Raw genomic sequence first — 23564 nt, 5'->3', positions numbered from 1 at the left:
ATGGTCTGATTACAGAAAATCGATCAACGTGCATCTAATTTGCATTGTGGGCCAATGATATTAGAAGAGTTAAGTAAAAACGCAGATAAGAATATATGATAAATCATACGTCAGTGATCCGAGCATCTATTTAAAATATAAAATAAGACGACAGCTCACTAATGGCAGTGTATTGGACACTTACCTTCACCGCAGAAACGTTATGTTCACAACGGTCTTTGGTGAAATACCCGCATGTCTTCAGCAGGTAAACTCCATTTCCATTATAAGCAAAAGCCGATGGTGATAAAGCGTATTTTAAAAATATTAATATTCTTAGCGTTTTCAAGTCGTCAGCAGCTGGTAAACTGCCATTGCATTTAAAGGTTCAAAGTGAAAGCAAAATGCAGAAGCTATAAACACCCTCCTGTAGGCTATAATTATATCGTATAGTCTCTATCGTAGAATCAAAAAACAACATGGTGTTTAAACTATCATTTCAAATTCGAAGTTTTTTTTCTGAAAGAAATAAAGGAATAAGACAATACAAAGGAATACCAAGGTCTCTCTTATCAACGTAAAGCAAAAGTGAAAGTATCTGTGGTTACTGTGAATATTTTTTCATTTTAATTTTATGCATATTAGAAATATTTTAAGGTGTGAGTGAGCTATGTCTATGAGATGGGCTATGTCCCCAATAAAAACTTGCAAACACTATTGCAACAGACGGTGTGCAGTTCCTCACTATGGCTTATTTCCAAAGTTACATATAATTCGTTTAAAATGAAAGTAAAAGTGTTGACACCTCTGGAGACTTGCCGATGACATCAGCATTTTTCCGTCATATTTTAATATTTCATCGTAATTCATATTTGAAACAGCACAGTACAGTGGAGTATAACTTGAGTATGATGATTAACTTTGACACTAATCAGTTCGATGAAGTTTAATGGTAAATCTTTGTTTGTATAAAACCCACTGCAAATTTATTGTGAAAGGTTCATTTGCAGATTTCGTTAACGTGAAATGTTTGACAGGGGACGAAATCAACGACAAAAATTATAGATCAATTCACACTGACACCAGTCATTTAAAAAGTGGCATTTCCCCACTCAACTGCCACACGCTGTAAATAAACTACGCAACATCAAAATGCAAGAATAATCTTTTATTGTAAAATTGACTCACAATTTCACGAGCGGTTTTAGGCTGTAAGACAAATCTACTTTCATTCCATAACTTACGATGGCTGCCACACCAGCACTACACTGAACTAATTAAAATGTCCCTTTCAAAACACAGAATCCCAAACACAGTGGCAGAGTATTTTTTTAATCATCTGGAATTGCATTTTGCGGAACGAATTAAGAATCTGATAAATCGACAGCATCATGATTTCAAACGCAACTTTGACAGACATTAGAGAGATAAAAAAGAAAAACAACAAGATGACCAACCAGGTTGTGAACAACCTTTAACCATTAATTATTAACATATATAAACACCATAACTTAGACCTAAGATGTACTGGTCACTTGGACATTGTAAGAAATGAACATCGTTATAATATAAGCAAGTAAGGCAAAAAAAATCGGCTGTATGTATGATCCTTCATGTGCTGTGGCTGGATTGCTGCTCGTGTGGTTGCTTTGGGTAACTGCCAGGGACCGAGGATGGCTCAGAATTCCTCCTCGGCTTGCCGGCTGCGTGTGTCCTTTAGGTGGCGCAGGCGCTCCAGGCACTGCTTCACGCTCCGCTCTCCGTGGACCTTGTTGTCGCGGGTGCGGACGTTGACCGTTTCACTGCTCTTCTCCTTCTCTCCCACCACTGGTTTGCGACCACAAGGGGGAGACAAATAAACACAAAGCACTTATTGTAATACATTTTCTGAACATTTACCTTTATACTTCAGTCTTGAATTTAAACTTAATCGATTGTTATGGCTGCATAAGGCGACAAGGTAAAAACATTCAGAATTGGATCCAATTTCGTCCACAATCGGGGCACTGGACTCACGTCAAATTTTAGCACAGTTGTAGGTTGTAACGTTATACCCACAGTACTGCTTTTTTAAATGAAAACTATACTCAAGAATAAATCAAGGTCTATGTCTCAAACATTAATTCCAGGCTAAGTTCAAACTCGTATAAACTGGTATATATGCACTTTAAGCTATATACTTTAAATGTGTGTTCACTGCTAATCAGATTGTGGCACTAATACTACATTTCTTTAAAGAGTGTCTCATTAAAAAGAAAAAAGTGGTGAAACTAACCTATAATAATATTTAATGTGATACATAAAAGCTTTGATTTGCTGCGGGAAAAAAGGGAACGTGGAGCAATAATTATGACGTGGTGCCATGGAGGATAAACAACCCATTTAAAAAATAAGTAAACACTTGCAATTTCAGGTTTGAGTTTCTACATTAATCCTCTGCGCTTTAGAGGGGCAATTAGTGAAAATAATCCGTCAGCAGTCTCACATGAATTAATGGTGTGATTACGAGAGGGCTTCAATCAGTCTATACATGCAGTGCTGGCTGCAGTGCCATGTCCTCATTCACTTTACATTTTGAAGAATGCCATGATTTAATTAGAGGTTTACAGTTACAACACATCCCCAAAATGAAAGAAAAATAAAACAAAACACTAAACCACAATCAAAAAGGCAAGGCAAGCAAAATCACAAAGGCAAACAAGACTGGCAGGTATTTATAACTTCAAGATGTATGGTAAGTTTCAGTAAATACTGGCAAATGGGAACGCCTATTTAGGCAGTTGTGACATGGGAAACTGGAGATGCTGTACATCCTGGCCTCACATACTGAAACAGGATCAGTTTCAAACGTTAGTATATGATGATATAATGAGTGGGGGATGCGATTTGTCCTGGGTAAAATGACCTGGAACCGGTTGCTGGTGCCATCAAAGACACTCACCCAGGATGAAGTTGTACTGAGCCAGCTGTGCGTTCCTGATCTTCTTATTGAGAGTGCAGCCTGGATCCAGATCCACATCAGACATCAGGCCACCAATGTGGAACTCCTGCTGAACCTGTATTTCACGGGAACAGAACCTCCTGTATCTCAGATCTCCAATTTCGCTGTGGTGAGGTGGGGTGGGGGCGGCGGGGGAGGCAGGAGGGGTGACTGCTTGGACATCAAGCATTTACACACCAGCTTTTTAAGTGCCACTGACCTTGGGTGTGCTTGGTACATCCAACTAAATAAATGGAGATTATTTTCAACGGACTTTTCCCCATAATAATTTAATTAATTTTAATTTCTAATTGGAATCCCAAACTAAATGAAAAACGTAGGTGTACAAGGATCGTGACTGCCCTGTAAGTCCTTAATACTTAAAACTTAATGAGTCTCTGGGTAGTGATGAGGCTCATAATGGGGGTGTCCATTATATGCTGCCCATCACTGGTTTGGTCGAACCAATCAGAAGACAGTAAATCACTATGATTGGTTCAAGCCAGTGAGCCACTGATAACCTATGACAACTCCACCCATTTTTGGGTGCAAGGAACCTAAATCTCTCATTTCATACAGAGGTGCTGTACTGGTCGGGGGACTCTTACCTTCTGTGCGTACTCCTCACAGGTGGGACCCACAGGAATGACCATCACTTGACGTGGAGACAGCCAGAGGGGCCTGTATACAGAAGACAGATGCATCAGTGGCTGTGACACTTCACACATGCAACAGCTCTATCCATAGAGAACTGCTACAGGGCTGCTAAACTGCAACATGCTAAAAAAAGCTCAGAAACCCTTACTTTCACCATACACTGTACGTGAGAGTTTGCCTCAGATTATGTTTAAATACTATTACAATAAATTACAATATATTAGCTTACCTTTTGCAGGGTGACTTTCACACTATTATAACACGCTGAATACAAATTGCAAATCAGTACAAGCGCAGTAAAACCTGTGGCAAACAATTACTTAAAAGGCTAGACAGACTTGTCTTCCATCATAAATGTACTGTTACAACTTATATACAAAATCATCTTCACAGAAATGAGCAGTTGTGTATAACTAATGACCACATGCAAAGATGTGGGGCAGTGATCTACAATGAGCTCGTAAGGAGGTCTGACTAGGAGCATGTCAAAGTGCTCTTCGTATTTACCATTTGCCTCCATAGTTTTCTGTCAGGATGGCGATCATTCTCTCCACCGAGCCCAGGATGGCTCTGTGAATGATCACAGGCCTCTTCTTGTCGTCCCCGTCATGGCTGCACAAAGACAGGAGAGCCATTAAAGCAACTGGACAAAGCAGGCACCACACACCGTTTTCCCAATTACTGAGAAGACAGGGTCAAATCAATCCTGTGCTGCCTGCAATTTGTTAAGATGTCAAGCGCAGAGGCACAATACCGGATCTCACCACTTGATGGCACTGTTACATATTTTTTGTGTGTAACGTGTCTAAATCGAAAAAACCTAACAAACTCCCTTAAAAATGACCAAAGTTTAAGAGGTAACAGAAAAAAAAAAATCAGGGCTTGTAACAAGGAGAAAGCGAGGGTGAGAAAAGGTACCTGACGAAGGTGAGGTTGAAGCGGATCGGCAGCTGGAAGTCCAGTTGGATGGTAGCGCACTGATGGTACCGGCCGATGGCGTCCTTGATCTGAATGTCGATCTACAGCCCGGAACACAGCCAGATGAAACATGAACATGAACACGCCTCGTTGTTTTTAATTATGTTGACCAGTCACAGACGACGTGCTTTTGTAATTGTGAAACGTCACGCTACCTTTGGTCCATAAAAGGCCCCGTCCCCCGGGTTCAGCACCCACTTCTCCCCAAACTCGTTGAGGCTGTTCTCCAGTTGCTGCATTCAGAGAGAAAGAGGTGGCTTACATTCATGCAGATTTAATGAGTCCATTTACACAAATATATTTCATTGCTTTATTTTGTGGACTCCATGTTAGTTGATCATTTTTGAACATAATTAGTATGAATAAGAATATGAATATGAATATTATACTGAGCTGTGGACCAGTGCTGTGTGTGCACTGTGGCGTCATACCTTCTCAGCCTGGTCCCACACTTCCGGCTCCCCCAGGAACTTCTCTGGCCGGGTGGACAGGTTCAGCTTGAAAGTGAACCCGAACACGTTGTAGACGGTGCGCAGGAAGTCCAGACAGCCCTTGATCTCCTCCTCGATCTGGGGGAGGGGAGGTAAGAGTGTCCTTAGTCACGTGACAAGCATGGAGCTGAGCTGACACATCTGAGTCAGAACGGGAGTCAGTGGGGGCTCAAGTTTGGCTAAAACCGCAGAGATCACTCAGAGGAGCAAACAGATGAGCCCTCTGGGAACAGCAGCGGCTATGTGGCGATCAATTACCATTACGGATGGTGACAAATCGATCAATCAGATTATGTTTAGTGCTTGCTAAAGCACTGCTAAGGCATTCAGTGACAAACTGTAACAGGTCTTCCCACAGACAAAAAAAGCCAAAGAATAACAGAAATAGATACACATTGAGGATGAGAGAGGCAGTTGCACCACAGCACTGCATGGGGTCAGAGAGCCCCGCCTCTCGAACCCAGAACGGCGCGCACCTGGTCCATGGAGCAGAAGATGTGGGCGTCGTCCTGCTGGAAGCGGCGCACGCGGGTGAGGCCCGTGAGCGCTCCCGACAGCTCGTTGCGGTGCAGCACGCCGAAGTCGGCCATGCGCAGGGGCAGCTCGCGCCACGACCGTGGCCGGTGGTCGAACATCAGGCTGGAGGGGAGCGGGGGAGAGACGAGAGCCCCGCGTCACCCAACCCGGTCGAACGCATGCAGCTACGGTCAACTTCTGAGCAGTCACTGTTCACACCCGATCCATTCACACCTGCATCACTGCGGGGCAACTTCTCACCGATCGCTATTAATGCCTGATCCACCTGCGTCGCTGCGGGCAGCTTCTCACTGATCACTATTCACACCTATCCATTCACACCTCTGTCATTACAGGCCACTTCTCAACGGCCGCAATTCACACATGATCCACTCACACCTGCGTCATTAATGGAAACGACTCAGACTAATGGCTGGAGTACTCTGACACAAACAGGGCGTGAGCAAGTTTAAGGCATGGCTGCCATTTAGCTTTCTGGTATTTTCTTTCCACATTAGCTTCCTGCCTTACTCGCATCGCATTGGACAAAAACGAAACGTGCAGTTTTTCCTCATACGAACCATATTACAGTTAGAGATTATACGTAGGAGGTTGCAGGTTTGAATCCAGGAAGGGACACTGTGGCTATGCCCAAACGTACTACAGATTTGCATTCCTAAACATTAAGCCACGTGAATGGATAATATAACATGCGGGTTGTGCAAGCTTCCCTGGAAGAGACTGTCTACTAAACATAAATAATAGAATAATGTTTGTGGTTTTCAAATGTTAATGTATGATTCTCTCCAACCTGAAATTAATATGAATGAATTCCTTTAAAGGGCACCAGCATTCAGAGCATATTGCATTGTCTGCACTGCATTTTAAAAGCATGCCACAGTGCTACGTGAGGAAGACAGAGAGGGCTGGTACCAGTGTCCAGGGCAGTTCATGGGCTTGAGAGCGTAGGTCTCCTTCTCCACCTCGAAGGAGAACATGTTCTCGCTGTAGTGCTGCCAGTGGCCAGAGGTCTGCCACAGCTTGCTGTTGTAGACGTTGGGGGTCACCACCTCCTGGAAGCCCCTCTTCCTATATTCGCTCTGAGCAGTCAAAAAAGACAGCTCAAGTCAATCATGGAGAAATCGCTCACGAACGGAAGGAAACAGCCACTAGTGCTTTCAGTATCATTAACCACAGCGGTCACAATGCACCCACTGCCAAGCTGTAAAACAGCTTTACAGAATTACCATATGTTACAACTGCAAGACACCTCATTATAGTACAGTACAATGAGTCCTCAGCCACCTTTGTCTTTTCCCATGTCATCATGTGGGCCCTCTTGCACCCTCTAGTGGCCCAGCTGTAAAAACAGTCTCCTATGCCTGCTAATACCAATGAATTAACATGCAGCAACGGAGCTAGTGGTAACATTACACCATAACCATAACCATAACCTTAACCCTAACCAACCAACACACACACACACACACACACACACACACACACACGCAGACACACACAAATGCTTCTCTGTACTCCTTCCTGCGCTATCAGACGGGACAGGGGGCGAGTGGCCGGTCACTCCAGGACCAGCAGCCTCTGGGGCAGACGGCGGCGTCACCCACCCTGATGAACTCGATGAGGGTGTTGTAGATGTAGGCTCCCTTGGGCAAGAAGAAGCAGCTCCCGGGGCTGAGGTCGTGGAAGAAGAACAGGTCCTGCTCCTGAGGGTGGGTAAAAACACATACCGGCGCCCGTCAGAGCTCCCCCTGCCGAAAATAAACACTCTCTCCCGCCCCCACCGTGCTAACAATCCACACACCTGCACCCTCTAATCGCCACGTTTACACACAGGGCGTGGATCCTGGCGTACGTCGGCCTGGTGCCCCACAGGACCCAGGGGCGCAGCTCTGCTAATTAGTACACCTTGAACAGAAGGCACAGACGGCCCCCTGCACAGACCTCCCTCTCACTGCCAGCACAGTCAATACCTGCAGCCCTTTCTGCCTTTGAAATCATTACTGAGGCTTCAGAATTTAAACGAATGACTATCGCTGAAAAGAGACCAAGAGGTCTGCTAAAAACCAGGTGTGTTAAAGTAATATCTACTCATCCAGTGCGATGACAACTTGTCCTAGATGTCTGATTTGTCCTAAATATGTCAAAATTTCTCTCCGAAAAAAGGAAGAAAATAATAAAAGTAATATTAAGAATTTTATTATAAACGCTGGCATTTGTCAATGAAGGTTCAGATATTTTATAAAGTTACACAGACTCATAAATACAGCTTTATATTCTACTGAAGTAGCTGAGGTAAACTGGCGAAACGGTCCATCCGGGACTTTCAGGCAAGTTTGACTCCACTACACTGAAAACGCTAAACCACAGGCCGCCTCAAACTCTTCCTCATTCTGAAAGCGTTTTCTTGCATCATCCCTACTCACAGCACAGCCCAGTCTCTTCTGTGCCGAGACTGCCTGAAGAGGCTAGCACACGGCGCGCTCACCCGGCCCAGCTTGCGGTGATCCCGGTTCTTGGCCTCCTCCTGGAACCTCTCCCACTCCTTCAGCATCTTGGGATCCGGGAAGGAGATCCCGTAAAGCCGCTGGAGGGACTCCATTTCCGCCTTGCCTTCCCAGTATGTGGAAGAGTTCTGAAATCACAGCGGACCGTTTCAGAGACGTTTCAACACACTGTGAGGGAAAGACATACAGAGGTTAACCTACTAATACCAGGTAAAGCTGGTGTAAAATGTATTACACTGCTTTCTGCAAATGATCACTTTTCGAAATTACTAAATGTAAAAAAGGTGAAATTACTAAATGCGGGAAAGCTCAGACTTCAAACACACATTTGGGTCTTTCATTCAAAGATTTTCACTCTAATTTTACAGTTTCACTTCGATGTAAATACGGCATTAACAAATCTACTCTTAAACAGCACTTTTTTTTTCCCCCCTTTTTCCATTTTCTCCCCAATTTGGAAAAAAATATTTTAGGAGCACTGTACTAAAATGGTAATTGCTCTCACATTGAATTAGTGCTTTAGGAGACCTGTTCAACGAGCCTTCATTTTCATCCTGTCATATAACAGAAGACTGCACCAATTCTGACACATTTTATTAGGGGGAAAATTAATTTCTCAGTATGTCTTACACTAAATTAAATGCTGCTCAGGAAGGACATACTTTATGTCATCACATGCATTAAAAACACACACATTTCAAGCACGGGCAGGAAAAGCTCCTTTCAGGCACGAGTGCATCAGAAAATAACAGAACTGAAAAAGGCACACTAAGAGAATACACCACGGTTTCCGTGTCCGTGTTTGAATTGCACAGATCTGTGGGGTGGTGAACAGTGATGGTACAGCCAGGTGGAGGCTGGGAAATATTTTTCATCATCTGATAAGAATCAAAGGTTTGAGATGTTAAATCATTCTAGAACAGCGGGTTGGGGGGCAAAATATTCCCGTTTGCCATCAAGCTGTGATCATGTTCTTTGTCACTCTACCAACACTTGCCTTTATTGCGACAAGTGCTTGCATTTTAAATCTACAAATTGACTGATTTTAAACAGACTTATTTAGTCACAAAGCAGATTTTCAACAATGGTAAGGCATGCATCAGCAGATGCTTAGATATGTCTATTAGACCATATGCACAGTCCTGTAAGATCCAAACATATAATATGCACCATCCTTTTACTCTCCCTGATCTCTGCAATACCGATTACGACAGCAAAGAGATTGTTTCATCATTGCACTTCCCAGAATCCTAACAGTAAGGGAGAAACAGTGTGGGGAGGGGGGATATTTCCATCTCGACTCACATCCTGAGAGTAACAGCCAGGCCTCGAGATAACCTTTCGAATCCGGAACCAGCGGGTCCCGTGTCAGGCCGCCCGCCCACTCGCCCAGCCCCGCCCGTCTACGCGCTCCGCAGAGTCCCCGTGCGGATACTCCTGGCTGTGGGTGGGCGGCGGGGAAGGCAGCAGCTGCGTGTGGGAGGTGCGGTTGTGACGGAAACAAAAGCCGGGAGCCGCTAATCCCAGCGCCCGACGCCGAACGCGAACATGAACGGTCGGCGGGGGAGGGGGGGCAGCTTGCCCACGCGTAGCCCCGCTGCTGCCGCTGGAGAGACCTTTCCCCTCAGGCTCCCCGAAACACCGGCTCCCGTCAGCAGCGGGCCGAGCGCCGCTCCGCACCTGCTTCCCTCCCTCCCGCTCCGCTCTCCCGCCTGCGGACACACGCTGTGCTTTCCTGCATTTCTCCCCCGTCTCTGAACAGACTGCCTTTCCTGCCGGGGTCTCAGAGACCGCGCTACGCTTGTAAGGTGTCGGCGCGAGCGCGCTTTGCATGAGAAATGCGCAAGCTGTTGTTTCCAGCTCTCCCATTACAGCCAAGACGTAGCAGCATTCCGACAAAAAAAAAAAAAAAATCGAACACTAATACATATTGATTTATTTCCACGCAAGTGCACAAGCTGTTTGCTCTTTTTCACAAATGTCAGAATCAAGGCATAAATTCATACACAGTACAGTCTGAAAAATGTATGTGGTGAATCAAATGCAACCACTGTACTCTTACAAACACGATTCAATAACAACCTTGAAAATGTACATTGTGAACCAAATGCAACCACTCAAGGGGCGGCAACACAGCATAGCGGTAAGGAGCAAGGCTTGTAACCAAAAGGCTGCTGGTTTGATTCTCCACTTGGGCACTGCTGCTGTATTCCTGGGCAAGAAATGCCTCAGTAAATATCCAGCTGTAAAAATGGATGACATGTAAAAATCTTAACCTATGTAAGTCCCTCTGGATAAGAGCATCTCCTAAATGTCAATAATATAACTCTTACAATTCAGTAACAACCTTTAAGAGTAATATACACCACCAGTCAATGCCATGTGTGTCCAGTTCTGCCAACATACACTAAATATATTTGTGATTACCCAATTTTTCATGTCTATCATTATAACTTTGCAAATGGTGTTAATAGGCACACACCAGAAGTAAAACGTATGAATGTTGGAAAAGTGATTATGAAAGGGACACAGTGGTGCTAAAGCGATGACTCTTAGATCGCTGGCTCACCTTGTGGATCTTCATGGCCTTGATCTTTCCAGTGTGTCTGACATGGGGCCCCCTGCAGAGGTCAATGAGTGGGCCACACCTGGGGAACAGAGACAAGCTGAGACCTTTAGGGGCGATTCTGACCTGTGTCCCAACACTGCCACTTCTGCTGTTACTACGGTTCAATGTAGTTCTGTTCATCGCAGAACATTTTTTCCAGCATTCACATTTATGCCGTTTTCTGCATCTTTCGAAGTCTGACCAACAACAGAATGCACACCGCACCCCTGTAAACTAACAGTGGCATACACTAGTTCTATTTCTCATCCTCTATCCACAAATCTTTAAATTTACATTTCTCTGCAATTTTTTATATATAATGTATTACATATATAAAATATTATATATAATGCATTATATATAATACATATAACGTATATGTATTATATATATAATATAATGTAGTTAGCTATCTATCAATCCTTTGTGTGGGGATGGATGATGCAACAACTGAACTTCAACACCAAAACTGGTCAGGTAACTATGACAACATCCTAATGAGCAAGATTCCCTGACTTTCGATGACTGCATGAATAGCTTAATGAAACTGCCTGATCTTCAATGGGATTCGCCCTTTCCCCAGATATCACACAAGTACATCATGACCAGAGAGAGTCCTGACTTTTGTCTCTACAAATGAGTGACAGCTGGTTTAAATAAATAAATAAACAAAAGTACAAGTTCCCACCTGTAAACAGTAGTTGTCGGGGTCTTCACTTTCTCATTCAAAATCCTGCACTTGAACTTGTTGTACTGCAAATATAAAAAGTCTTACTTACTTCACGGTTAAAGCATAAAAAAACAGTGTGGTTTAAAAAGGCCTGCTTCCAGGAAGAGCTTTCCTTTTTTCCCCACTGTTACCTTGAACATTTCCAGCAGGGTCTCCTTCTTTATCTCCAGTCTCTCAAAGGGCTGCTTCTCCTTTATAATCTTCTTACACAGATTCTCCAGGCAAGGGAAGTCATTGCTCGACACGCCTCTGTCAGGAAGAGTAACACTTAAATTTCGTGGCACAACCCTTAGGTCGAAGACTCTGCTTGTCGTGTTACACGGTGCGGCACGGTAACGAGCAGGGGGCCATTCTGCCTGGCACAGAGAGTTAACAGAGCACCTCACGGATGGTTCCAATTAAAAACTTTCACTGCCAACTCTTACCTTTTCACTCTTGGTAAGCCGGAGAGGTGACAAATAAGCAGTGCTAAGGACTCTGGGAGGGGGGAGGGGGTGTACCTGCACCAGAGCTGACAGAATGCAATTGCAAACAAAGAGCTGCCTGACAGTGAAATAATCTTGCTGAATTCCATTACCATAAAATTACTCTCCATACAGAAATCTGGCCTTAATTACTCGGCTTGCCCACCAATTTATTAAGGGGTGAAGTTGTCCAAAATGCTCCCTGTCAGATGAAAAGGTCAATTTTGACTGGTTGCGGGCAAAATGTAAACACTTTTGTCTTCTCATGATTCTTGAACAAGTTCACCCATCAAACTCCTCCTCATTAAGCAATCCTTTAAATAATCTTGTTTATAAATTGCACTTCTCCCGTCAGCTAAACTGACATGTCTGCAAAATGAGGAGGAAACTGCTCCAAGCTGCTGTGCTCAGAACCACATCACATTTCAAGTATTGTCACATTCTCCACACAAGATATTTGATTAGCAAATAATTAGCTATGGTGTGTTCAATGCAGTGTTCACCATCAACGCCATGTACAGTGCTGGCCAAAAGTATTGGCACCCCTGCAATTCTGTCAGATAATGCTCAATTTCTCCCAGAAAATGATTGCAATTACAAATGTTTTGGTAGTAATATCTTCATTTATTTTGCTTGCAATAAAAAAACACAAAAGAGAAAGAAAAAAAAGTCAAATCAAGTATCAATTTACACAAAACTCCAAAAATGGGCCGGACAAAAGTATTGGCACCCTTTGAAAAATCATGTGATGCTTCTCTAATTTGTGTAATTAACAGCACCTGTTACTTACCTGTGACACATAACAGGTGGTGGCAATCACTAAATCACACTTGCAGCCAGTTAAAATGGATTAAAGTTGACTCAACCTCTGTCCTGTGTCCTTGTGTGTACCACATTGAGTATGGAGAAAAGAAAGAAGACCAAAGAACTGTCTGAGGACTTGAGAAGCAAAATTGTGAGGAAGCATGGGCAATCTCAAGGCTACAAGTCCATCTCCAAAGACCTGAATGTTCCTGTGTCTACCGTGCGCAGTGTCATCAATAGGTTTAAAGCCCATGGCACTGTGGCTAACCTCCCTAGATGTGGACGGAAAAGAAAAATTGACGAGAGATTTCAACGAAAGATTGTGCGGATGGTGGATAAAGAACCTCGACTAACATCCATACAAGTTCAAGCTGTCCTGCAGTCCGAGGGTACAACAGTGTCAACCCGTACTATCCGTTGATACTATCCGTGTCTGAATGAAAAGGGACTCTATGGTAGGATACCCAGGAAGACTCCACTTCTGACCCAGAGACATAAAAAAGCCAGGCTGGAGTTTGCTAAAACTTACCTGAGAAAGCCAAAAACATTTTGGAAGAATGTTCTCTGGTCAGATGAGACAAAAATAGAGCTTTTTGGGAAAAGGCATCAACATAGAGTTTACAGGAAAAAAAACGAGGCCTTCAAAGAAAAGAACACGGTCCCCACAGTCAAACATGGCGGAGGTTCCCTGATGTTTTGGGGTTGCTTTGCTGCCTCTGGCACTGGACTGCTTGACCGTGTGCATGGCATTATGAAGTCTGAAGACTACCAACAAATTTTGCAGCGTAATGTAGGGCCCAGTGTGAGAAAGCTGGGTCTCCCTCAGAGGTCATGGGTCTTCCAGCAGGACAATGACCCAAAGCACACTTCAAAAAGCACTAGAAAATGGTTTGAGGGAAAGCACTGGAGACTTCTAAAGTGGCCAGCAATGAGTCCAGACCTGAATCCCATAGAACACTTGTGGAGAGATCTGAAAATGGCAGTTTGGAGAAGGCACCCTTCAAATCTCAGGGAGCTGGAGCAGTTTGCCAAAGAAGAATGGTCTAAAATTCCAGCAGAGCATTGTAAGAAACTCATTGATGGATACCGGAAGCGGTTGTTCGCAGTTATTTTGTCCAAAGGTTGTGCTACCAAGTATTAGGCTGAGGGTGCCAATACTTTTGTCCGGTCCATTTTTGGAGTTTTGTGTAAAATGATAATTGATTTAATTTTTTTTTCATTGTCTTTTGTGTTTTTTCATTGCAAGCAAAATAAATGAAGATATTACTACCAAAACATTTGTAATTGCAATCATTTTCTGGGAGAAATTGAGCATTATCTGACAGAATTGCAGGGGTGCCAATACTTTTGGCCAGCACTGTAAGTATTTAAGTAAGAAGATTTCAGAGATTTTACATAATAGACATGTCGTTCTGCTACAGTGCTTTATGATGGCTGATGTGGCCAGTAATACTGTGCCGGTTTACATTTAATTCCTTTTTTTTTTTTTTAAAGAAAACGCATGCCATCACAGTCAGTAAGCCATAACAATGCAATGCAATTTCTCATAAATGTATAAATGAATGGTTTGGGCAGCAACATCATGCTCTAGAGGGCATTATGTGCATTATAAAGTGGTGGCGTCATGCCGAATGAAGCCGTTATGTACACTGTAAAATGATAATGTTAAACTCGTTAAGGCACTATACATGCATTGTAAACACACACTGAATGTGAAATGTGACCCTAAACAGGTGATGCTGACACTGAATGCCCTTGTTCCCCGCACGGTTTTGCCACTCACTCGTTATCCAAGTACATGTCGTAGTAGAAGCCATTCTCTATGGGTGGGCCGTAGCACAGGCACCCTCCGTACACCCTCTCCATGGCCTCCCCCATGATGTGGGCGCTAGAGTGCCAGTACACCTGCAGGAGGGAGAATAGTCATCACCAATCCCACAATCCCGAGAGTGCGAGCGCGCCAGCCACCCCCTCTCCTTCCAGCTGCGCCTTTGTTCCTGGCCATGGAGAAAAGCACAGCGTTCGGCGGGCCTTGGCTCCTTTTAATGCACCAGAGAATCAATTGCACAGGGTGAAATTACTCCTCACCAGGTGGCTTTCCTGAACAGTCACTCATGGCTATTCATACCATAAGCCCTTTGAAATAAATACACCAAATCCCCTCAGAGAAACACGTTCTATTAAATCTCTGGTTTTTGAACAGCGTGATTCTTGTCGCAAATAATGGCAGAATGTCCAAAAAAATAAATAAATAAACGAGAACAAACTGAGGGTTGGAAAAAAAGAAAATATCAAAAAAGAGAAGAGCAATCTCTAGACTGCAAAGTGTGAACATTTACTGTCTGTAAAATTTGAACAAAGCTGAGCACAAGCGAAGCCGCCATGTTCTCAACGGTCTGATAAGTTCTGAGCACTTCATAAGAGAACCAGCTTTGTGCTGTATGTAAATATATTTGCAATCCATAGCAGGCTTCAATCTCTTTTTAACTGTGTCAAAAACAAAGGAACAAGTCTGTAATACCACGGTGTAGAAAATCCATGAGTAAAATGACGCCTGGTGTTTTGCCTAAAACTGGTACACTTGACTTACTGCTTGTGCCTCCTCATCGTCAAACTTGAGCAGCTGCAGGCTGCAGTCTCCCTCCAAGGGCCTGTCCAAGTCCCACACGTTGTTATCGACCTTGGCGATCACTGTGTTGTCGGCCAGACCTTGACTACGTGACGAGAAAGCCACAACAATGTCAGCCACTTGTTTGAAATCATTTATGGGAAAGGACAACCATATGCGGACACTGTTGATTGGGGATACACAGGAGCAGGGTTGTCACATATTCATGTACCGGAGGCAACGGGACTTTATAAATTTGCACAGAGGGAAGCATTTATCTGAACAAACTGGCCTTCAGTTTCCACTGTGACAGTCTGAATATAGGTGTGATACATTCCAAAAAATGGCCAAACTATTCCAGCTAATCACTTAGCATTCCCATCCCAAGTTCTCAGAAGATGAAACAAACATCCTTTTGCAGCATCTTAGGATAACTGTTAGAGCCACTTAGAGTTCAGATTGTTCAAGGCTTTTTGCACCTCACTGAAAGCTGTAACCCTGATACAGACAGGAAGGCAACAGTGAGTCAGAACAGAAAGCAGTTTCTGAGGAAAAGCACTCATTCTGACAAATCACCGCATTAGCCTGTCAGCCTAAAATTACAACTTGCTGCCTGTCTAAGAGAGGAAGGAAGTGTCAAGAGGCAAACAGAAATCCAGCATACAGGAGGCAACACATCTTGCCCTCACTGAAGCAGTACCTGTATTACATTACATGTAGTTGCTTAGCAGATGCTCTTATGTAGAGCGGCTTAGCAGGTTACAGTTCTTATCCGTTATTCATTTATACAGCTGGATATTTAAGGAGGCAATTCTCGGTTAGGGACCCTGCCCAAGGGTACAACAGCAGTGCCACAGCAGGGAACTGAACTGGCAACCACAGGGCTGGAGGCTCTGCTCCTCTCCACTATACCACATTGCTGCCTAGACAGCCGGCCCTTGCGATCTTACCTGATTCCACAGGCCACCTGGTAAGGGGTGGTTTTCCACGACTCGCCGTCGACCACTTTCCCATCCGGGAGTGTGATCTTGATGGGCTTGCTGTCCTTAGCTGCCCTCTCTGCCATCAGGGCGTCATGCTCCTCCTTCAGCTTGTTGTAAATGCCCAGGCGGTCCTCAATGTACTGGGGCAGGGGGCTCAACTGTGGATACGTGGACACATTGGCAGTCAGAGACACAAAGCAGAACCACAGAATTAAATCACACAGCTTTATAGGGTCTTTGCTGATCTGTCCTTTCACCCCAGTCCTTCTTTAGTGCTAGACTCAAGTGCTACAGGCTGCCCTTAGCATCCACTGACTCAATTTTGTTATGTGACTGAAATGCAGATGCATTCGTGCATATTCTACATTTTGGCCAGGATACTTATAACACCGTGTACTATAGTGTAATACAGTATAGTACTTTGCTGTATAATTGCTGTATAGTAAACATATTAATGCACCTGTCATCTCAAGCAACTTATGTATGACCACATCGCTCACCTCAGATCGACCCGAAGAATCTCCTCCCTTGTTCTTCTTCTTTCCGGCTTCCTTGCTGCCTTTGTCTCCTGCACCATCCTGGAACACAATTCAAAACACCAGTGTAAATTGTAACAACAACTTGTCTTTCAAGCAAGGCCAGCCCCACCCATTACAATGCAATTAAAAAAAAAAGTACCAGTGCTTGAGCAGGAAAGAATTACACACCAAGAACAGTTTCTTTACAGAAATCTAACGTTAGCTGACATAAGCCAGTTAATAAATTACGATTAGTGTGCAAATCAGTATGTTATCAAGTTAGTGATTCAGGTAAGTGAGGGTGGTCTCGCTTTAAAGGATGATGACTTCAACTTACACTTGTGACAGCTAGACAGCCAGCTAGAAAACTACACGTAACTAGGTTAGAGTGGCAAGCTCACTAGGATTTGTATGCTCCAAAAATTCTAATGGCAGTCTAATACCGCCAAACATTGTCCAACAACGGATATTATCACAAACGTCCCAAAAATCGAATGTTTTATAACTGACTTAAATCTATTTTTAAATACAGACAGCTAAAACGAAAGTGAGTATCTCACAGACCCAAGGAAACAAGTACTGGCTGCCTATGCCTAGCCAATAACACATTCACTTTTACAATCGCACAACTAAGTTACCTAGCTAGTCGGACAGTAGTTAATTCACCTTAATCACAAGCTTTTTGTTAATCTGGCTTGCCCACATGTAGCTAAGCGGTTAATAGCTAGCTACCGGCTATCTATGTCATTGATCTGCGGCACTGCATGGCTTGCTCGCCAATGTTACCTAACGTTACCTTATTTCTTTCTTGTACTTGCAAACCTTCCATCTGCTGTGTGACTGCCTCTTCTGCCATGCCGAAATTACTAATTTGTCTTATTAACGTGGAACCAGTTACCAAGTTCTACACAGCGTAGTGCAACTCGCCGGTGCCTGTAACTTAACTTATACTAACCGGATATTACGCGTCGCTTCATCGTTTCCTGACAGTGCTGATGCAACATACAGCCGAGTGGGGCAGCGGTTATTAGTTGACTGGCAGAATTTTTATCGAATCATATTGCCCAAATCGCCACCGTAAGGCGGGTTATAGACAGCGATTGGTGAAGTTGCTGTCGCACTTTGTTTTCATCATTTAGATTTTTCATCAGCCACATGCTCACAGTTAGGTTTCGATATTACGCGTATTTTATCAGAATACAGATACAGATTACGAGAAATGAAGAGACAAACATACAACATATATGTTAATATCATTGTACAACCCTGAAAATAGTTACATGTAAAACTCAGCTCAACTCTAAATTGTTACAAAATGGGTGAAATTAATTCCTGTACTTTTTTTCTCTATAGCTTTGGGCTCTCTAGCTAAATGATGCAATGTTTACCTGAAAGTAAGTAATACATCATAGCGGTTTAACGAGCTGCTGGGGCGATGGAAGTCGAAAATTGTGGTTTTTGGTTGTCTTTCCAATGTCACCAGTTCTGACCAATGAAACAGACATATCTCTCCATTGTATAACCTTTAATCAATGCAGTACACCTATTTATAGTTTCCAGTAACCCAATCTTTTAATTTGTTATCTCAACATTTAATCAATCTTAAGATATTTTACATTTTACATTTTAATTCCCTGAATTAAATGTTATGTGAACTGCATGAGTGATAGACTTAAGATACTGCCGTTAACAGAGATATGAGGTGGATATGATGTATATAGGCATTAAAACTTATTTTTTTTAATATATACTAAATCATGAATAACCATCACAGTTATCACTCCGATAATAACAATGTGTTTGAAAGGGATGAACCCACACTGGCAAAGTGAAAGCAAAACTACTCTTTAAATGTTAAAATGTGTTTCATGAGCCACTGCATTTTTGTCTGTGCACAAGTGGGCTCTTATTGATGGCACTTTTTAATGTAATGCACTTCAAATCCTGGGGGGTTTAATTGCTAGAATGTTTATGGGGAGTCCTTAAAGTGTGATTTTTCACACCATTTGCGTCTCTGTTTAATGCAATGATAAGTGGTTGCCCTGCTGATATTCAGATGACATTGGTCTGTGCCAAGAACATTTTCTTGAAGCCATGTGTTAAGTATCGCCTCTGCTATGCAGCTGTGGAGCTTTACTCAAAACCTGCCTGCAAAAAAAAAAAAAAAAAAAAATCAGAGTAGGACAAGTTAGTATACAGCCTCATCCAGAATTTTATTTTGTATATGAAAGTTGAAAAACCAGTTAACAAACCAAATGAACTTACTCACATTTCTCTGGCAGATTTGTGATGATGGTGGCTCGATATGATGTTTTGCCATATGCAGATTATTGGAAATGATTACAGAGGTGCATGGGGGTGAATGCCCTCTGTCACAGGAAGTGTTTCTTAGCTGTCTCCTCCCCTGACTTCAGTTATTTCAGGTAATGAGATGTTTACAGGTGTTGCCAACATGCTGCCAGCAGAACTGGCCTGGGCAAACAGGTTGTATTCAAGTCATTGTTTGAAGTGGATTTCATATGTCAGGTTCAAAATGTTAAAGCACACTAAGGTGACTGGAGGAATAATTGCAGCTGAGTTGAAAGGCAAGCGTTATCAAGCACAGCAAACTAAGTCAAACACTTAAAAAGCAGTGTTTTTCTTTGATCGAATAACACCCTGAGTTCTCGGTAAGATGTCGGAGCTTGTCTACTAGACTTTTACTAATGCTGTAAGTGAGGTGTTTGTGATAGGACAGCGAGATGAATCAGTAAACTTCAGTCATATCCTATACAATGATCTACAGCCTTTGAGATATGCCATTTTCATTTCTAGCCCGAAGACTTCAGGTGTATCTTTTAGCTGTAGAACAAGGCATGAAAAATTAGTTTGCTTTCACATTACAGGCACACGACACTGTTTTTCGTAATCCACCACAGTTCCCAGCGTGCGAAGATGCCGCTCAGAATCGTTTGATTCCTACAAAAACTCACCTCACAGAGGCTCCACCCAAATTATCAAAAAACATGCCAACAGTGTTTGGGAGGATCATTGATGCAGTAAACTACACTTGTTTCTCTTGGCATTAATAATGCATGGGGGGATTAAACATGTAAATGCAGTACATTGGGCTCCATTTGTTGTTATTTCGATTGTGTGTACATTTTCACTGTTTAAAATGGAAATGAATTAGGAGAAATGCCTTGTTGAACTTCTTGTTAAACTGGCATCAATTATGTATCAGATGACTGCCAGTATGATACATTTATGCAATGCTTTTCACTTCTAAATTTGTACAATTATTTGTTGATAATTTTTTTTCATTTTTTCATTCTCATAAGGTGAGATAGTGACATTAAAAATGTATAACTAATGCAATCAGCACTGTCCAGAATGCATACTATTTATAAAGCTCTTTGCAATTATTTTGTTATTGAGCTATATCCCCTCAATGTGTTTCAATTTATGCTTTCCAAATATTTTGCCATGTTTGGAGCTGTTTGTTGGCTGATTCCCTGTTCTTGATTTAACTCAATATCGTTATCTTGATTGCTTTATAATTCCCAATGTGTCTTGTGGTGTTGTATCTCATAATATATAATATCATGCTTGGATGCATTGCTAGTATGCAGGTGTTGTGTGCAGACATATGTTGAATAATTACTAATTACAAAGAGTACTAAAGATAAGATAGCTCCAATGAAATTTATTCCCTTACTCCCATCTCAGTACAAATCCTTATCAATGGGAGTTAAGGGGCTTAATTTAGACCCTGACAATTTAATCAGACGACAGAGGTAGTTGTGAGAGAAAGTCAACTATAGTGTGGAATTTTTTGCCCAGTTGTTTTCATCAAATGTAATTTTTTTCAGCATCTGTAAAATGCAACACAAAAGTCTCCAAATACATCAAGATGCATTTCTTTATCTGGCAGGACGCTGTGTGTATGGGAGAAAATGTTAACCGCTCCTTCATAATGATTTTATGTGTAACGCTTGAATATTTCATTTTTGCCGTATTAAAGCAACACTTCTAAAATTATGTTTTATTAAAGAGGGTTTGGATTGTCAGGTTCACATACTGTAGAAAATCTAAGTTGCTTTGGAGAGTAACGGCATTGCTGGCATTTTTAATAGAATTAATCAGAGCATTTATCTTACAAGGGCTTCTGGTAAATAACTTGGGATTTTAATGTTGCTTCTTCTGATCCAATTTCCTCTCCCCTACGAGTAATACGTGGGAATACAGTTATTTTACGCCCAAAATTAATGCCTGCTATGCATGAGCCAAACACTTTGAAATGGTGACTGAGAGAAGCAAAGAATCCCAGGTGTTTAAGACTATGCTGCCAAAATGTGTATATGCAGTCTTCAGGGAGATATTTCCTGCAAACATGAAAAAAACTACATGACTGAATGCATGTAGGAATGCTAATGAGAGGACTTATGCTGTTTGAGGAGGAGGACAAAATAGGTCAAATTCTGGTCAGACATAAATTCAACATGCAAATAAACTGAATATGAACATTTTAAAGAGGCCTGAACAGACAAGCTTAATACCTTAATTGCAGCCGAGATAACGGCAGGTAACAGCAACAAGGAGTCACGGTCAGAAGGAAGGTTCATGGTACACCAACAGGTTCAAGGCATGACCTGGGCTTTTTGACACCGCATCAACAGAGGGTGTCAAATACCCTCAGTGACTCATTAAAGCAAAGCCACTCTTTGTATTTTAAAATTTGTTTCATGAGCTACTGCATTTTTGCCTGCAAGAAGGGTCTTGTTGATGGCTCTTTTTAATGTAATGCATTCCACAGCCTGGGGTCTTAATTGCTAAAATGTTTCTGAGGGCTCCTTAAAATGAGATTTTTCATGTCATTTGCATCTATTTAATGCAATGATAAGTGGAACCCTGCTGAGGTTCAATATGAGTCATTTCTCAGATTCTTAAATTACAACATCTTAGTTATGGACACTTCCTGCATGCTGTAATTTTACCGGCACATGTCAGTGCACTCTTTTGGAATAACAACATGTCCAAATGCAACGTTTTAAAACTCTTTTTGCATTTTCACCTTGGGTCAGACTGGGTGATCAGCTTTCCAGTATTTAATGTGTGAAAGTGAAATATTGCAGCTCATGTTCCAGAGTATTCAGTCACATAGTGTTGGAGTATGATCTGGCTTTGGATCTATGATAGCACTCCTACTGCAGCACATATTATCAGTCTCCTGGGTCTCCGGTTTGATTGAATCAAGCTCCAAGGCTAATATGTTCTGCTGGAGAAATGAAAATACAGCTGAGTGTGGAAGATTATGATCTTATCTCAGTTTCGGGCTTTTTACTAACTACTAACTGATTACTGTCTCTGATGGCAATCACACAGGATCCGCTGTACTCGTAATGTTGTGTGGGTAAGGGAAAAAAGTAGCACTTGCTAGCTAGATCAAATCAAGACTACAATTGCCTTAGACCAGAGATAGGAGCCTTTCTTTTTGCTGATTGACATCTGGGACAGTTGAGCTGAAGTGCTGTGTTTGCAAAACCTGTCAATTTGCCTGTTTCACTAATAAGAAATATCCACACCATCCATTCCTTTATCACAGATTTAGGACCAGGACAAATTAGAGATGAATATGCACTGCTCAATGGGCATAGCCTGTGCAATATTTGGCACTTGAACTAGTTCATCAACTCATTTTGCAGATGGGTTATGCTACGGAATTTTATGATGGAACCAATGGCTTGGGAAGTACAATCCCCTTGTTCATCAGCAGTTAGATTATTACGAAAGGGTTCAATAATAATAAGTCAGATGAAATATTATTGTCTCGTTAAAACATTTGCCCCTCTGTCAATCAGAAACAAAAATTAAAAAATGATTTTTTTTGTTTTGTTTTAATGAGAATATTATAGCTGTTCTATAACAATAGAACACACAGTTCATATTGTGATAATGTCTCCAATCGGAGGGCTAAAAAAACAGCGCCACCTGTGACCAGGACAGGAACTGCACATTCTTGGGTTAGGGTCTGATCAGGGGGAGATAAGAATTATCTGAGGGCCACCATTACTACAAAACCCTCATAAAAATTACTATAATACACCAGAATCTTCAGCATGAAAAAGGCTACCAGCTCTAACAATTGATAAATGGGCTTTACCATAGTATCAGGAGAAACACCATAAACTTAGCTTAGCACCATAACTCCCACAGCTTAGCTTTGAACTTTTCCTGACAAAGAAGAAAGGAAGACTCCTCTCAGAGATACATGAAAGGCCCTGCTTTGAACACTCACTGTTTATGTAATTCCACTGGTTAATGACTTGGGGAAGATTAACGCTGACAGGTGACCCTTTCGAGAGTGGGACTGGAGCGATGGATGATGCCCACGTTTCCTTAACAATCATTTCCAAGATGAGGGTCAGATAGAGTATGCAAATCAACCCTGCGGATGTTAGTAATGTATTCTAAGGGAGTTGCCACATCCTGAGGATTGGCTGTGGTCTCAAGGCACACTAGAATTGGATATCATGAAAAAGAAAGATAGTGGATTATTTTTGTTATTTAAATTTAAAAAAAAATCTATTCTGAAGCATTAGTAGCTGATGTGTGTAGAATGCACTATGTGGGAGTTATCATAAGCTCTTGTATCCTGACTCAGTCAAAGCTGACACAGATCTATAAGCTATGTGAATGTTGAGGTACCTTGGGAAGCCAGGACTACAAACAGGCACAATAAGA

At 42.3% G+C, this 23564-nt stretch overlaps 1 protein-coding gene across 1 annotated transcript; it reads right to left on the bottom strand.

The window, feature by feature from the left end:
• Positions 1 to 1128: 1128 nt before the first annotated feature.
• On the bottom strand, positions 1129 to 17800 carry tars1 (threonyl-tRNA synthetase 1). Its single transcript, XM_036527689.1, has 19 exons — positions 17638 to 17800; positions 16824 to 16901; positions 16291 to 16481; positions 15323 to 15446; positions 14516 to 14637; positions 11596 to 11713; positions 11423 to 11487; positions 10696 to 10774; positions 8108 to 8254; positions 7227 to 7325; positions 6535 to 6701; positions 5562 to 5724; positions 5026 to 5163; positions 4750 to 4827; positions 4535 to 4635; positions 4124 to 4228; positions 3568 to 3640; positions 2921 to 3035; positions 1129 to 1806 (listed from the first exon to the last, which is right to left on the bottom strand). Exons 1-19 carry the CDS (start codon positions 17695 to 17697, stop codon positions 1658 to 1660), a joined length of 2172 nt encoding a protein of 723 aa, XP_036383582.1. The 5' UTR covers positions 17698 to 17800; the 3' UTR covers positions 1129 to 1657.
• Positions 17801 to 23564: the final 5764 nt, after the last annotated feature.

Source organism: Megalops cyprinoides, chromosome 4 (assembly GCF_013368585.1).
Source record: "Megalops cyprinoides isolate fMegCyp1 chromosome 4, fMegCyp1.pri, whole genome shotgun sequence".
NCBI lineage: Eukaryota > Metazoa > Chordata > Actinopteri > Elopiformes > Megalopidae > Megalops > Megalops cyprinoides.
This window is presented reverse-complemented; position numbering and strand designations above follow the sequence as displayed.

Bases quoted from the DNA above. Each gene is read 5' to 3' on its own strand.
- tars1 (XM_036527689.1), bottom strand. From the start codon at position 17,697: ATGGCAGAAGAGGCAGTCACACAGCAGATGGAAGGTTTGCAAGTACAA. The intron at 7,326-8,107 runs GTGAGCGCGCCG...ACCCACCCTCAG, and splicing joins ATCACCGCAAGCTGGGCCGG to GAGCAGGACCTGTTCTTCTT. The intron at 4,828-5,025 runs GTATGACGCCAC...CTCTGAATGCAG, and splicing joins TGTGGGACCAGGCTGAGAAG to CAACTGGAGAACAGCCTCAA.